This window comes from Trachypithecus francoisi, unplaced genomic scaffold (assembly GCF_009764315.1).
Source record: "Trachypithecus francoisi isolate TF-2019V2 unplaced genomic scaffold, Tfra_2.0 Lachesis_group4, whole genome shotgun sequence".
NCBI lineage: Eukaryota > Metazoa > Chordata > Mammalia > Primates > Cercopithecidae > Trachypithecus > Trachypithecus francoisi.
The window spans coordinates 109,724,652-109,741,256 of record NW_022681469.1 but is presented as its reverse complement, the minus strand read 5'-3'; the positions used below and the strand labels follow the sequence as shown (position 1 = coordinate 109,741,256).

General features: G+C 58.4%; 1 protein-coding gene across 1 annotated transcript in view; it reads right to left on the bottom strand.

The window, feature by feature from the left end:
• ADAP1 (ArfGAP with dual PH domains 1) overlaps window positions 1-16,605 on the bottom strand; it is a 60,073-nt gene that overhangs the window by 19,373 nt on the left and 24,095 nt on the right. Inside the window, exons 3-4 of the mRNA XM_033194433.1 lie at window positions 10,406-10,497; window positions 4,095-4,177 (exon numbers count right to left, since the gene is read on the bottom strand). Of these exons, the coding sequence (XP_033050324.1) occupies window positions 4,095-4,177; window positions 10,406-10,497 (175 nt within the window). The remainder of the gene's footprint in view (window positions 1-4,094; window positions 4,178-10,405; window positions 10,498-16,605) is intronic.

Genomic DNA, 16,605 nt, shown 5'->3' with positions numbered 1-16,605 from the left:
GCTCTCCAGCCTCGCCTGAGTGTTCCTGTGCTTAGGGATACAGCAGCCACACACTATGGCACAGCCGCTGTCCATGGCCCCATGCCCTCCGCAAGAGGCTGCCACACTCCTGCCAGGTAACACCTGGCCGCAGCACTCACTGCACCTTCACAAAGGGCCAGCCCTGCGCTCAAACCTGCGCACTTCACCTGTGCCACACACACCCGTGCACCTGCCCACCATCCTCACACCTGTCCAGGGGAGACAGCAGAGGGCGCAGCCCACGGGGCCTGGTCTCCACAGGCGGACCATGAGCCTGGAGCTGCAGGTGTGGCCGCCCCGCCGGGCCTGGTATGAGAAAGTGGTCATTCTCTCAGCGTGGCCTTCAGAGGCCAGCAGGCAAGACCAAGGCCCCAGCCTCCGACCCTGCAAGCCAGTGTGTGCCTGAAAATCTCTGCCCCAGGGGACCCTGCTGGGAGACCCCTCCCTCCCTCCAACCCATGCCCGAGGGCCCCGAGTCTACCCTGCTGGGTGGGAGGCCTCTCCCTTCCTCCGACCCCTGCCCGAGGGTCACACGGGAGTCTTTAGCTCATCTCAAATGCTCTCAAGGCACCGGGAATATCTCAGACAACAGCAAAGGCAGGAGCGGCATTCCAATGGGGCAGCGTCGGGCCTGGGGCGGGAGGCGTCTTGGGTCACCAGGGCTGTCACCACCTCCTGACCCTGAGCCTAACGACACCCGAATACACCTGCAGAACCCACACTTACTGCCCACGAGACGCTGTCTGCCACCTGCACCCACCCCCACTTCCGGAACCCAGACCCTGATCTTCTCTAGAAGGACGAACCCAGGGGCCAGAAGCAGGCACACGACCCAGGGTGCCACGCTCACAAGTCACATCCCGGGCCCGACCAGTCAGAGCCAATGAGACAGGGACTTTTCCCAACAGTTCTGTGAACCACACCTGACCTTTCCTGGCAGCCCAGGAGAGCGGGGATATAAAACCCAAACTCGCTGAAGGAGGTGGCCACCAGGAGGGTTGGTGCCAACCCAGAGATGCAGAACTAAGAAGAGGAGGTGCTGAAACCAGGGCCCAACACCACCAACTGAACCCCTAGATCAAGCTGTGCCTGAAGCCAGCCCTGTTATTCCAGCCAATCTATTTCCAGTTCTGCTCACACCCAGTTAAGTTGAATTTTTCATGCTTTACAACCAGAGGATTCTGATACAAGAGCAGACACAAAACTCAGTCTTGTGGTCATGCCAGCCCAGCCCACGCCTGCCTCTGAAATGAAGTCACGCGCCACCTTGCTACAAATTGCTAAGATGTTTTTGCAAAGGGAAACAGAGGGGCTCTGGGGTGACGCTTTGGGGGTTTCAGGCAGGAGCAGAGCGAGGGGTGTGCTGGGCGCGGAGCAGGCCCAGGTACCCGCGTGTTCATCCCCTGACCGTTTCTTGCTCTCTCCCTCACACACAGGGATTCTTAGGAGGAGGAAATTGCTATCTGGGTGGACAGTAATTGAAAACGCCTGCACAGGCCGGCTGTGTGCCAACTGGGGGTTGCGGGGTGGGGGTGGGGGGCAGGAGCCGCCCTGGAGGAGGGCAGAGCCAACAGGGCCGCTGCACGAGATCCCAGCCTGACCTCGGCAGGTGCCTTGCTCAGGCCTGGGGCAGCCTCCCAGTGGTCACCTCTGCTCACCTTGCATCACTCCTGGGAGAAAAATCCATGGTCGTGACAGAGCCCAGGGAGGCGCACAGGAGGGGGCAGAGTGCCAGCTCCACCAGGGAGGGCCGGGAGGGGCTGGAGCATTGGGGGTTAGGGGCTCCTCCACCAACACCGCCTACAACGCCAGGACTGCGTTCAGCCATTTCAGGGCCACCTCTCTTTCACGTATTTTGAGACAGAGTTTTACTCTGTCACCCAGGCTGGAGTGCGGAGGTGCAATCTCGACTCACTGCAACCTCCGCCTTCCAGGTTGAAGCAATTCTCCTGCCTCAGCCTCCCGAATAGCTGGGATTACAGGCACCTGCCACCATGCCCAGCTAATTTTTGTATTTTTTAGTAGAAACAGTTTTGCCACGTTGACCAGATTGGTCTCCAACTCCTGGTCTCAAGTGATCCATCCACCTGCCTCGGCCTCCCAAAGTGCCCTTTTATTCTTGGGCTGAGATTCACAAATATAATTCATCTTTTTTCTTTTCACAGACACACTCTGTCATCCAGGCTGGAGTGTAGTGGTGCAACCTTGGCTCACTGCAGCCTCTGCCTCCCAGGCTCAAGAGATCCTCCCACCTCAGTCTCCCAAGTAGCTGGAACCACAGATGTGCGCCAACCACGCCCAGCTAATTTTGCATTTTTTGGTAGAGTTCAAAAAATGAGCAACATGAGGTTTCGCCACGTTGATCAGGCTGGTCTTGAACTCCCGAGATCAGGCACTCTGCCCACCTGGACCTCCATAAAGTGCTGGGATTACAGGCATGCGCCAACCACACCCAGCTAATTTTTGTATTTTTAGTAGAGACAGGTTTCACCATGTTGGCCAGTCTGGTCTCAAACTGCTGACTGCAAGGGATCTGCCTGCCTCAGACTCCCAAAATGCTGGAACCACAGGTGTAAGCCACTGCACTGGCTTTTTTTTTTTTTTTTGAGACAATCTTACTGTCACCCGGGCTGGAGTACAGTGGTGCAAACACAGCTCACTGTAGCCTTGAACTCCTGCACGTAAGGGCTGCTCCTGCCTCAGCCTCCCAAGTAGCTGGGACTACAGGTGGTGCCACCATATCCAGCTAATTTTTTCTTTTTTCTTTTTTGAGATGGAGTCTCGCTCTGTCACCTAGGCTGGAGTGCAGTGGCACCATCTCAGCTCACTGCATGCTCTACCTCCTGGGTTCATGGCATTCTCCTGTGTTAGCCTCCCAAGTAGCTGGGACTACAGGTGCCCGCCACCATGCCCAGCTAATTTTTGTATTTTTAGTAGAGATGGGGTTTCACCGTGTTAGCCAGGATGGCGTCGATCTCCTGACCTCATAATCCACCCTGCTCAGCCTCCCAAAGTGCTGGGGTTACAGGTGTGAGGTGCCCAGCCTCATGTTCCACCATTCCAGGGCAGCCTCTCTCTCATGCAAGGGCAGTGGGGACAGTGCTGGGGTTGAAGGTCTGGGCCTTGGGGGCTGCCTCCTCCCTGTGAGGGGCTCACGTGGCCACGCCCAGCAGCACCAAACATCCCCATCCAGCCTCTGGACCCCGCCCCGCCCGTGCTGAGGTTCACAACCAGGCCCTAGGGCTAGGCTTGCGTCGGTTTCCCTGTCTGTCAACACGGTGGAGGAAGGGACACTCAGGAAGCTCCAGTGTGCAGACACCCAGCTGCCCTGGGGAGAAAACCACTCACGGCCCCCAGTCGCCGAATCCACCTCACACAGAGCAGCCGGCAGGAGGAAGCCGGCCCAGCCAGCCCACCTGCCGGCTCCAGCTCAAAGCCCCAGGGTTTAAATGAGACACAAGGAGGAGCAGGAGTTGGGGGCTCCTGGGAGATGCAGCCTGAGGCTTGGCCAGCTGAGCAGCACTGGGGAGACTGAGGCTGGGATGGGCTGGCCTCCCAGCTCCCACCTCCACAGCCCCGCCACCCCACGAAGCTCCAAGACGCTGCCTGGATGTCTCTGCCACCCCGAGGGCCCCCAGTGGCACCCAGGCAGGCCCAGGGGAGGTGGAGACCACAGGCCCGGGTTGCACCCTCCACACCTGAGCACGGTGTCACCACACAGAGGATGCCCTCACGCCCCTCACCCGGGCCCTTGGGTCCTGCCCACACTGCTTGAGAGAGGGGTCCCTGCAGGCCACCCCCGAATGGAAGCGCGTGTCAACCACCAGCAGAGAGGGCCAGTCATGGCCCCAGGGAGTCCCCATGCACCCCACTCCTTCAGGGCTGGACTGTAGACAGCTGTGAGGACCCCAAGCCCCTAGTCACCCCGCTGAGGGCAAAACAGGTCTGAGGGGGTGCGGCGACGCAGGTTCAAACCCAGAAACGTGTTTACCCAGGTTAATGACTGCACGAGAGGGAGGGAGAGAGACGGGGAGAGGGAGCCGGGAGGCCCTGCCCAACCCGGGTGGCCTCACCTGCCGAGTAGGGCTCCTGCTTCTCAGGGTAGATGAACTCCTGGCGCTCGTACTTGGCCCGGATCCACTGCTCTCGAAGGAGCCTGCAGGGAGAGGAGAGACTGAGCCACCGGGCCGAGGTGGCCTCCAACCCAGCACACGCTGGTCTCTGGCCTGGACCCCGAGCATCTCAAGAGGCTCTAGGGGCCCTTGGCAGACTCGGGCTGCCCCTCTGGGCACAAGGTCACGAAAGAACTGCAGGGTCAGCCTCCTGCACTGGACGTTTCTCACTCTCTGACTTTAATTTATTGGTTTCTTGTGCGTTCCGCCCCTGGAGCATCAGGACCCACATTCTGACCATGCGTTCCGGTGGACGGGCTGGCTCTTCCCCTCTCCTTCCACCTCGGCCTCAGCTGACGCCCCACAAGGCTGAGGTACAGGGGTCGAGCCAGGCCCCCGACCCTGAGTCAGATGTCCCTGGGCCCTCCCGACCGTCCCCACCTCGTTGGACCAGATCTGGGAAGTGGCCGCAGCACCGCCTTGCAGGTGGTTCTGAGACACAGGGCGGGGCTGTCAGGGCACCCGTCGAGGTCAGGAGGCGTCCGGGGCATCAGGAGAAACTATGGGCAAATACCCAAGAATCCAGGAAGACCCAGGATGGGAGAGGTCCCCGAGAGCAAGGCCCCCGAGGCACCCGCTGGGCCCAGACATCCCTGCCCAGAGCCACCCACCGTGGCCTCCCCATCCACCGTGACTCACTCGAGTGAGGCCAATTTCGTTGCAGAAACCACCACCCACACACAGGCCCGGCGCGGCCCTGGGGCACAGGCAGCGGCCCCAGCCTTTTCCACTCCCAGGGAATTACAACTAGGAATGCTCTGGCTTCCCCCAGCCTTTTCCACTCCCAGGGAATTACAAATAGGAACCCTCTGGCTTCCCCCAGCCTTTTCCACTCCCAGGGAATTACAAGTAGGAACCCTCTGGCTTCCCGCTGGGCCCACGTGAACAGCCTCGGGGACTGGGCGGGAATCCCCACCCACGGGATCTGGTGTCTGAGTGTCCTGTGGGATCTGATGGGTCTCTGGCCCCCGGTTCCAGGTGTCTGAGTGTCCCCCACCTGCTCCAACGGATCACCCCAAAACTCGGTCCCCGAAAGCAACACGAATGTATTGTCTTGGTCACAGAGGCCAAACATCTGAGATCAAGATGTCGGCAGAGCTGGTCCCTTCCAGATGTTCTGGGGAGAATCTGCTCCAGGGTCCCTCCCACCCCTGGAAGCCACCGGTGCCCCCACCTTGGCCGCTGTCCTCACCTGGCCTCCCTTGTGGGCCTCCCAGTCCCCCTCCCCTGTGAGGTTTGGGCCCACCCTACTCCAGGACAACCTCACGACCTTATCTTAACCTGAAGACATCTGCAAAGACCATACTTTGCTTTCTTTTAGAGACAGGGTCTCACTGTGTCTCCCAGGCTGGGGCACAGTGGTGCGATCACAGCTCACTGCGGCCTCCAACGCCTGCACTCAAGGATCCTCCTGCCTCGGCCTCTCGAGTAGCTGGGGCTAGAGGTGTGCTTGGGTAATTTCTTAATTTTTTGTAGAGATGTGAGCTCACTATGTTGCCCAGGCTGGTCTGGAACACCTGGGGCCAGTCCTCCCACCTGGGCCTCCTACAGTGCTGGGATTATAGGCATGAGCCTCGCGTCCAGACCCTATTTCCAGATAAGTTCATCTTCACAGGGGCAGCAGGTTAAGACTTTAATACGTATTTTCGGGGCACACCGTGCAGCCGCCTGAGCCGCTCCGGCTGTGTGACCGCGGAGGAGTTGCCCCCCAGCACCCAGCGTCCTGTCTGTGACCCGAGGGTCACACAGCGGCCTCTCGGAGTCACGGAAGGACCCAAGGCTGCATGTGTAGAAGCCGGGGGCCTGTGGATGAGAGACAGGTGCCAGGGACGGCTTTGACAACCACGCCTGCCAACAGCCCTCAGGGCGGGGCACCCACAGGGTCTGCAGCCCTGCCCTGGTGCGGACTGGGTCCCCAAGGCTCACACCCGCACACGAGGGCCTCCCAGGGCCTGGCACAGAAGCTTCCAGAAGCAGCAGCAGGAGGAGGAAGCCCAGGGAGTGAGCACCAGGAAGTCAGGGGCAGGACCCCATCCTGCCCAGCAGAGCCCTCCTGAAGCCCCTCATCACCTGAAAACCAGTACTGCCTGGAGCCCGCCCCACTCCCACAGCCCTGGAGGGGCGGCACTGACACCCCCATGTGGTCACAAGGAGGGGGTCTTCGGGCACCTGGCAGCCAGGACAGAAAGCCACCACGAAAGCGCCAACCACACGCACCTCACCCCATACCCCAGGATGTGTCCCAAGTTCCAGGGCTCCGGGGAGCCAGGCTTCAAGGACCCCCACAACCAGCCCTTTAAAGCCGGGGCCTGAGGGTCGGGTGGGTCCCCTCAACCCAGAGCAAAATGTGGGCTGGGGGCAGGGGGTTGGGCAGGTGCTCAGGGCGATGGCCTCCCCTAGGTGTGGACTCACAGGGGAAGAAGCTCTGAGCCCCAGAACCCACCTCCCCACAGGGCTCCCCTACCCCCAGGATGCCATGGGAGACCCTCCCCGCTTTCCCCAGGGCGGGTCCCAGTGGTCACTGTGGCCCCATAGGGGGTGCTGTTCACGCAGCTGGCAAGTCCATCCCTGAGGGTCCACTCCTGAGTGTGCCTTCTGCCCGAGTTCTGCAGGTTTCTACCGCAGGGAGTTCAGGACACGGTCAACACCCTTCCTGGAGGCTTTACCTCTTGGGAAAGTGACCCCCCAGGGCCCCGGCTTTGCTTCTACATAGTGGACCAATGGCTCACCCAGGTGGGTTTCTTCCCTTTTTATTACGGGAAAATAGCCAGGGTGGTGCTCACGACCCCGCCCACACCCCGGCCCCCTGCACCTGCCTCTCAGACCCCGCCCCCGCCCCTGCCTTTCAGACCCCGCCCCCGCCCCTCAGACTCTGACCCCGCCCCACCTCTCAGACCCCGCCCCCGAACCTGCCTCCCAGCCCCCGCCCCACCCCTCAGACCCCGCCCCCGCCCCGCCTTTCAGACCCCGCCCCCGCCCCTCAGACCCCGCCCCTGCCCCGCCTCTCAGTCCCCAGCCCCCGGCCCCGCCTCCACCGTCTATCCTGGGTGTTTCTGAGGCTGCCACCACCTGAACTGTGACCCCATCCTACTGGGAGCCCTGACCCCCGGGCCTGAGGGTGCCTTTATTTGGAAATACCGTGGTTGCAGATTCTTTGAGGCCACACAGGAGTAGGGTGGCCCCCAATCCAATGTGCCCGGTGTCCTTAGGAAGGGGAATTAGGACACAGACAAGCACACAGGGCCCACCATGTGAGGAAGCACCCCAGAGAGGCCTCGGGAGAAGCAGCCTCGAGCCTCCAGCCTCCAGAGCCAGGAGAAGGTAGATTTCTGTTGCTCCGGGCTGCCGGGCATTTGGTGCTCTGTTCCAGGAGCCCCAGACAGGGATGCAGAGCCCTGTCCAGCCCGGACACCTGCCCCACAGGGGGCTTGCTGGGGCTGGGGGCTCCAGAGCTTTGCTGGGATGGGCAGAGAGGAGCCCCCAAGCAGGTGCTGCCAGCAGCCAAGGGCTCCTCCTGCAGCTTCCCTCACTTGCCCTGACCACCCCTGGCCACACAGGAAGCAGGGAGGGGCCAGTTTCCACCCAGAAGTAAAACCAAGCAGAGCAGCCACACGACTTTCTTTCCCCCGATGTCAAGATAGAAACTGGAGAGCTCTGAGGGTGACACAGGAAGAGACAGGTCCCGGCCTCTGAGTCACAGGCCACTGCTAAAGATAATTGCACGCAGGACCCTCTGCCCTCCCCTGCGGGCTCACCCTCCCCTCTTATAGCTGAGCAAACTGAGGCCCTGAGCCTCTGCTTGGCTGGAGGTGGGCACGGTGCTCATCCTGCCTGGAGGGACCCCCAGTGTGTGCCGGGAGGCCGCAGAGCATGCCATGGGGGTCCTTCCAGGACCCTGCTCCGGGCCCTGCCTGCCACTCTTAGCTCCTGTGAAGATGCCACCCAGACATCTGTGCAGAAGCACTTTCCCGTAAAGACCTTCAACTCGGACCCGGGCTTGTCCAGGCTGCACGGAGGCTGTGGGCACCAGGGTTGCTGGGGCTGGGAGAATCTCTGTGGGGGCAGAAGTGGGAGGAAGGGGTACAAGGCCTCTGCCCACCTCGCCAGGCTGGGCGGTTGGGTCCCCCGGGCCACAGAGCTGGACCACAACATGGCAGGATGTAGGCACCTCCCGCCCTCCAGGTTACACAGCAGGTCCGCGCTGCACCCCCCAACCCTCCAGATCCACGCTGCACCCCTGCCATGCCACAGCATCCACGGCTCATACAGGGATTCACACCTCACCCCAGATGGTGGGCGTCAGCCCTGGGAGTCTCCTCACCCAGGACCCACAGCAGCAGCCCCCGAGCCCACAAGCGTGTCCCCGCAGCCCCCCGCACCCATGTCTGCCCCTGGTCCCGACTCAGAACAGCCAGGGAGTGGGAGAAACTTGGATGCAGTGACCCAGGCCACAGAGCAGTCGGGGGCGGGGTGATAAAATAATGTCTCAAAAATAGCTGTGCTGGGGCTCCGTGATTCATACCAAGAGCCCGGGGCAGGGCCAGGGCAGGGTTCCCCTGTGAGGGCTTGGCGGGGGAGGGAGCAGCTGGCACCCGGGGTCTCAGAATGAGAGTATGGGGGGCCAGGGCCCCAGGCCTGCCCAGGCGGGAAGGGAGAGGTGAGTGCCTGGGGCTGAGCTGTCAGCCTCGAGCTTCTCAGCAGCGATATGGGGATTGCAGCCGGACCTGTCTCCAGGCTCATGGGAGGCTCATCAAGAAAACGCCTGCCAAGCACCTGGACTGGGACCTGGCATCTTGGCCCTTTACCAATAACAAATCAACATGCAGTCAAAGAAACTGAGTCGCTCGTGGCCTGAACATACTTCCAGCCCCCGCTCCCCAAAGACCCCCGGAGGGCCGGTTCGCACTACAATCCCAGCTCTTTAGGAGACTGAGGCAGGAGGATCACTTGAGCCCAGGAATTTGCAGCCAGCCTGGGCAATGTAGGGAGACCCCATCTCTATATTAAAAAAAAAAAAAAAAAAGGCCCAGGGTGGTTTGTAGGGTTGCAGCCAGGAAGTCCGTCCTTCCTCCCATTTCCCTCCTCCCTCTTCCCTCTGGCTCCCCTCCACCCTACCCCCCAATCCCCACCCACCTTCCAGAGGCCTTTGGATCCAGTGAGGACCCCTGACCCCACTGCCCCCTCATGGAGCTCACTGGAGGGGACACAGACCCCAAACAGGGCCCTGGATGCGGGGGAAGGCCCCCTGGTCACTGCAGTCCCTACCAGCAGCTCCTGGGTGGGCAGAGCCCAGGCTGTCTCAGCCCCCGAGTCAGGGCAAAGCCAGCAACAGCACCTGGGCCCCTCAGGGCCTGGGAGGCCAGGCGCCCGCCTCTTTCCTTCAGCACCGTTGGGTCACACCCAAACCCTGCACCCAGCTCGTGCCCGGGGTGTCTCTGTGGGGTTGGCCCTCCACTCAGTGGGTTCACGGAGTGAGTCAACGGAGGGAGGTGCTGAGCAAACAGGAGACTGGGCGGTGCCCAGTAGGGCTAGGATTGAACCAGAGCAGGAAGCATGGGGGGCCGGGAGGGCACCCAGTGGGCCACAGGTCCTTCCCCTATGACAGGTGTGAGAGGGTCAGTGTGAACAGTGTGGTTGTCACCTGTCATTCCCACTGTCCGGGCAGATGGGGAGACTGAGGCTTGGAGGGGTGGGTTTTGGTGGAGGTGGCTGATGTGAGGCCGAGCAGGCCTCATTCCCTCCCTCTCCGCAACCTCCTGACCCCAGGACGTCCAGAGGACTGGGTCTCAGGCTTCCCCAACCGGCCACCGGTACCCACGTCTGCTCCTGCCCCAAGGAGCCAGGGCAGGCCCCGAACAACAGCAGCCCCTCCCGTCCTCCTCCCAGACGGCCAGGAGCACCTGGGAGGCCCCCTCAGATCCACCTGAGATCCCCAAGGCCCCAGTGAACCCGGGTGGGCTGCAGCTACTGATGCAGAATGACCTTTCCAGCCCCACCCCAGCGCCCACCGCCCCCCCGCCCCAGAACCAAAGCCCAGTGGTGGGCAGCAGACACAGGCAGCACCTCGGGGTCTGGGGGACTCAGCTGCGGCTGGCTTCTCCCGGACCCTGTGGGCAGCACCCAACTCCCCACCCTGCCGGGTCCTCCCGGGGCCATCTCGGAACCGCCCAGCACTGTTGACCACGGCCCTGACAAGGCCCCTTTGTACTCACTGGCAGTCGGAGGGCGTGGGCCGGTAGTAGAAGGAGGGTACTTTGGACTCGAACCTGGCTCTCGCGGCATCGTTCCCGTGGGAGGCCATGAACTGCAAGAGAGGAGCGGCCAGGTCAGAGGCCTGGGGTCCCAGGGGTAGTCCAGGAGGTGCTGGCTGCGCTCAGGGCCGTCACCGCAGGGACCCACAGACCAAGGCTCCGAGGCCTCCGCCAGCGCCAGGACGGGAACCCCCACCTCCTGCTGCCCCAGGGACACCATTTCTGAGTGATGGACCCTCCCCTGGCACAGGGAAGGAACCAGCATCCAATGGGGTCCCGGCAAAGGGGGCCCAGGGGCCAGGCCCCTCTTGAGGATGGGTCTGAGGTTTGCCCCACTGTTTCAACCCCCAAGTCCACCCACACCAGCCATCCTGAGTCCACCCACACTGCACGTCCCGTGGGAGAGAGCTGGCTGCATCCTGTGACCCCATCTCTGCCCCAGAGAGCAGGGACTTCCCCGTTCACCCAGCTCCCCAGCTCACATTTAGCAAAGAGCCAACAGGCACCAGACATGGGGGCCTGGAGATGGGCTGGTGAGTGAGAGACCCAGATGTGGCCAGGACAGTCTCCGAGAGGACTCTGCAGGGACACACTGCAGGGACCCACAACACATTTACAAAACAGGCTGATGGAGAAGAAACGGCGCCGTGAAGCAGGGGAAGAGCTCCAGGAAGCTGGAATTCCAGGAGGCTGGCACATGGACTGTGCTCCTGGCAGGTGCAAAGGCCCTGAGGGTGGACGCTGGCATTGACCCTGCCGCCAGCCAGGTGTGGTGAGCCTCGAGCGGGGCAGGAGGGGCCACCACATCCCACACCAGCCCCGAGGGCATGGGAGAGGCTCTGCTTGCTATGCTGTAAGCTCCTAAGGGAGCCACTGTTTGCACCTTCAAGCTCCTGAATGCAGCTCGCCTGAGGCCACGGCCAGGCCCAGCCAGACAGACGTCCCCTAACATCACCCTGCTCCAAGGATCACACGGCCATAAATAGGGAGGGCCCAGAGGAGTAGCTGGAGAAATCACAAGCAACAAGAGGCTGGCACCAATTTACAATTCAAAAACGAATGGCTTTTCATGGAAAACTCAAATACAAGGAGAGATCCTGTCACCAACAGCAATGGGACAAATTGTCTGAGTCGCTGGATGGGAAACATCCCAGGTATCCACGGGAAAACTGGCGTGTGCTCCCAAGGATGCAGAGGAGCCTTGACCAGAGACACAGGGAGGTGGAGAAATGTCTCCTCACGGGAGTCTACGTGTTTTTTATAACTGCCAAAAAACAGCAACAAAATTTATTATTATTATGTATTTTTTTTAAACCTAGAAATGGTTGTAAAGTTTAAAAAATTAACAAGGGCCGGCCGGGGACAATGGCTCACATCTGTAGTCCCAGCACTTGGGGAAGCGGAGGTGGGAGAACCACTTGAGACCAGGAGTTCAAGACCACTCTGGAGGCCGGGCGCGGTGGCTCAAGCCTGTAATCCCAGCACTTTGGGAGGCCGAGACGGGCGGATCACAAGGTCAGGAGATCGAGACCATCCTGGCTAACACGGTGAAACCCCGTCTCTACTAAAAAATACAAAAAACTAGCCGGGCAAGGTGGTGGGCGCCTGTAGTCCCAGCTACTCGGGAGGCTGAGGCAGGAGAATGGCGTAAACCCGGGAGGTGGAGCTTGCAGTGAGCTGAGATCCGGCCACTGCACTCTAGCCTGGGTGACAGAGCGAGACTCCGTCTCAAAAAAAAAAAAAAAAAAAAAAAAAAGACCACTCTGGGCAACATAGTGAGACCCTATCTCTCAAAAAAAAAAAAAAAAAATTAGCCAGGTGTGATGGCGCACACCTGTGGTCCCAGCTACTAGGGAGGCTGAGGTGGGAAGATGGCCTGAACCTGGGAGTTTGAGGTTGCAGTGGGCTATGATCGTGCCACTGAACTCCAGCCTGGGTGGCAGAACAAGACCCTGTCTCTACTGGACGCAGCGGCTCACACCTGTAATCCCAGCACTTTGGGACGCAGAGGCGGGAGGATCCCTTGAGCCCAGGAGGTCAAGGCTATGAGTTCTGGTTACACCACTGCACTCCAGCATGGGAAAAAGAGCAAGACCCTATCTCTGCAAAAATAAGGAAAGTAAAAATAAAAAATAAATAAATGGGTAAGGGTTTTAAAAATTACTTTTACATATATATACATATATGTATACTTTTAATTTGTTTTAATAGAGATGAGGTTCCACTCTGTTGCCCAGGCTGGTCTCAAACTCCTAGACTCAAGCCATCGTCCCACCTCAGCCTAAAAATGGGGAAGGATTTGAGGCCGGGCGCAGTGGCTCACGCCTGTAATCCCAGCACTTTGGGAGGCCGAGGTGGGCGGATCATGAGGTCAGGAGATTGAGACCATCCTGGCTAACACAGTGAAACCCCATCTCTACTAAAAATACAAAAAATTAGCCGGGCGTGGTGGTGGGTGCCTGTAGTCCCAGCTAGTCGGGAGGCTGAGGCAGGAGAATGGTGTGAACCTGGGAGGCGGAGCTTGCAGTGAGCCGAGATCACGTCACTGCACTCCAGCCTGGGTGACAGAGTGAGACTCCATCTCAAAAAATATATAAAATAAAATAAAAATAAATAAATAAATAAATAAATGGGGAAGGATTTGAATTGACATTTCTCCAAAGAAGATGCACAAATGGCCACTCGGCCACGCAAAGGCACTCAGCACTATTAGCCGTCAGGGGAACACAGATCAAAACCTCAATGAGCTACCACCTCTCCCCCCTAGGATGACAAGGTCAAAGTGGCACAGGGGAGTGCTGGAGAGGATGTGGAGAGATCAGAGCCCCTGTACGCTGCTGGTGGGAACCTCCAGCTGTGGTGACTAACAGTCCGGCAGTTCCTCAAAATGGTAAACAGAGTTACCATAGAGCCCAGCAATTCCTCTGCACCCTAAGAGATGTGAAGACCCAGAGACATGCACACCAACGTTCACGGCGCATTCTTCGTGACAGCTAAGAACAGGAACAAGCCCCAGGTCCATAAACGGAAGCACAGATAAACTAAATGTGATTGAACCACACCATGGAGGGTTCCTCGGCCATAAAGAGGAATGCCGGCCGGGCGCGGTGGCTCACGCCTGTCCTCCCAGCACTTCGGGAGGCAGAGGTGGGCAGATCATGAGGTCAGGAGTTCAAGACCAGCCTGTGCAACACGGTGAGACCTCATCTCTACCGAAAATACAAAAATTAGCCGGGCGTGGTGGAGGGTGCCTGTAATCCCAGCTACTCAGGAGGCTGAGGCAGGAGAATCACTTGAACCTGGGAGGCGGAGCTTGCAGTGAGCTGAGATCGTGCCACTGCACTCCAGCCTGGGTGACAGAGCGAGATTCCGTCTCAAAAAAAAAAAAAAAAGAGTGGCTGGGCACAGTGGCTCATGCCTGTAATCCCAGCACTTTGGGAGGCTGAGGTGGGCGGATCATGAGGTCAGGAGATCGAGACCACCCTGGCTAACATGGTGAAACCCCGTCTCTACTAAAAATACAAAAAATTAGCTGGCGTGGTGGCGGCGCCTGTAGTCCCAGCTACTCGGGAGGCTGAGGCAGAAGAATGGCATGAACCCGGGAGGCAGAGCCTGCAGTGAGTCGAGATCGCACCACTCACTCCAGTCTGGGCAACAGACCAAGACTCCGTCCCCCCGCACCCCCCCCAAAAAAAACAAAACAAAACAAAAAAAAGAGCAACGCAATTCTGACACACGCTACTACCCAGGTGATCCCTGGACACACGGTGCCCATGAAGGAAACCAGACACAAAACACCATGTGTCGGCCGCACGTGGCAGCTGATGCCTGTGATCCCAGCACTTTGGGAGGCTGAGGTGGGAGGATCGCTTGAGCCTGGGAGTTCGGGACCAGCTTAAGCAACATAGTGACACCCTGTCTCAAAAGAAAAAAAAAAAACCCACATATTGTGTGATTCCATCTGTTTGAAATGATCAGAACAAGCAAATCCACAGAGACACGAAGCAGCTCTGTCTACATTCAGGAACGGCTGGGGCGGTGGCGATAGGAGGAGGGGTGAGTACGGGCTGTGTTGGGATATTAAAATGTCCTGGAATTAGACAGTGGTGATGGTCGTGCAGCCCTGTGGCTTCACTAAAGCTACTGAACTGTACACTTTACAGGAGTGAGTTGTGTGTGAATTATACCTCAATAAAGCTGTTATCAAAAAATAACCCTCAGGGTTGGGTGCAGTGGCTCAAGCCTGTAATCCCAGCACTTGGGAGACTGAAGCGGGAGGATCACTTGAGGCCAGGAGTTCAAGACCATCCTGGGCAACACAGTGAGACCCCGTCTCTACAAAACATACAAAAATTAGCCAGGTGTGGTGGTGCACGTCTGTAGTTTCGTCTGCTCAGGAGGCTGAGGTGAGAGGATGGTTTGAGCCCAGGAGCTTGAGGGTGCAGTGAGCTGTGATTGTGCCCCCACCCTCCAGCCTGGGTGACAGAGCAAGACTGTCTCAAAAAAAACAAAAACAAAAACAAACAAAAACACAAATAAACAAACAAAAAAAAACCCTCAGGCAAAGAAGGCCTCTTTATGTATGCTATAGACCCTAAAACCACAAAATAAAAGGTTGACCACTTTGACTATGTTGAAGTAAAAATTTCCATGGCAAAAACCACCATGAGTAAATTCGAAAGACAACCTAGAAAAAAACGTTTTTGGTATCTCAAAGGATGAATTTCTCTAACATACCAGGAACCCCTAGAAGATGAAAACAGCTAACATTGCAGCAGAAAGGCAGGCAAAGGTGTGAAGAGACTTCACAGGCAAGAAAATACAGGGCTGGGTGTGGTGGCTCACGCCTGTAATCCCAGCACTTTGGGAGGCCGAGGTAGGTGGATCATGAGGTCAGGAGATCGAGACCATCCTGGCTAACACGGTGAAACCCCATCTCCAATGAAAAAAAAAATTAGCCGGGCCGGGCATGGTGGTAGGCACCTGTAGTTCCAGCTACTGGGGAGGTTGAAGTAGGAGAATAGTGTGAACCCGGGAGGTGGAGCTTGCAGTGACCTGAGATCGTGTCATTGCACTCTGGCCTAGGCAACAGAGTGAGAGACTGTCTCAAAAAAAAAACAGAAAAGAGATCCTGAGAACAACCTCTCAATCATCAGAGCAGCAAAGGAGAAGACCTGGGCAGGCAGTGTGCTGGGGAGGAGGCGGCAAACACCCCCACGGCGTGCTGGGGAGGAGGCGGCAAACACCCCCACGGCGTGCTGGGGAGGAGGCGGCAAACACCCCCACGGCGGGCTGGGGAGGAGGAGGCAAACACCCCCACGGCGTTCTGGGGAGGAGGCAGCAAACACCCCCACGGTGTGCTGGGGGCATGTGAGCAGTTGCCGTGGGGAGTTTGGCAAACATCTCTCCAAAATTACCAAGCCACGTAACTTTTGAACTTGCACTTTCACTTCTAGGAATTTAAGCCACCAATGTACTTCCATATGTGCAAAGTGACGCATCAGTGAGACTGCTTGCCAGCCCAGTGGGAACAGCAGGAACAGTCCGGAAACAACTGGCATGTGTAGCCCGAGGGTACGCGGCAAGCAGGCCGTGGTTCCCCCTAGGAGGGCGAGGGGCTCCATGTGCTCTCAACAGGCAAAGAACGTCTCTCAGAAGCACACGCTAGGCCTGGCGCCGTGGCACACACCTGTCATCCCAGCATTTCAGGAGGATCATTTGAGTCCAGGAGTTTGAGACCAGCCTGGCCAACATAGCAAGACCCCATCACTACAAAAAAAATTTTTTTTTAAAATTAGCCAGGGCTGGCGCAGTGGGTCACATCTGTAATCCCAGAACCTTGGCTCACATCTGTAATCCCAGAACTTTGGGAGGCCGAGGGGGATGGATCACCTGAGGCCAAGAGTTCAAGGCCAGCATGGCCAACATGGCAAAACCCTGTCTCTGTTAAAAATACAAAAATTAGCTGGGCATGGTGGCACGCATCTGTGATCCCAGCTACTCGGGAGGCTGAAGCAGGAGAATTGCTTGAATGTGGGAGGTGGAGGTTGCAGTGAGCTGAGATCACACCACTGCACTCCAGCCTGGGCAACAGAGTGAGACTCTGTCTTTAAAAAAAAAAAAGAATTAGCCAGGCATGGTGGTGTATGCCTGTGGTCCTA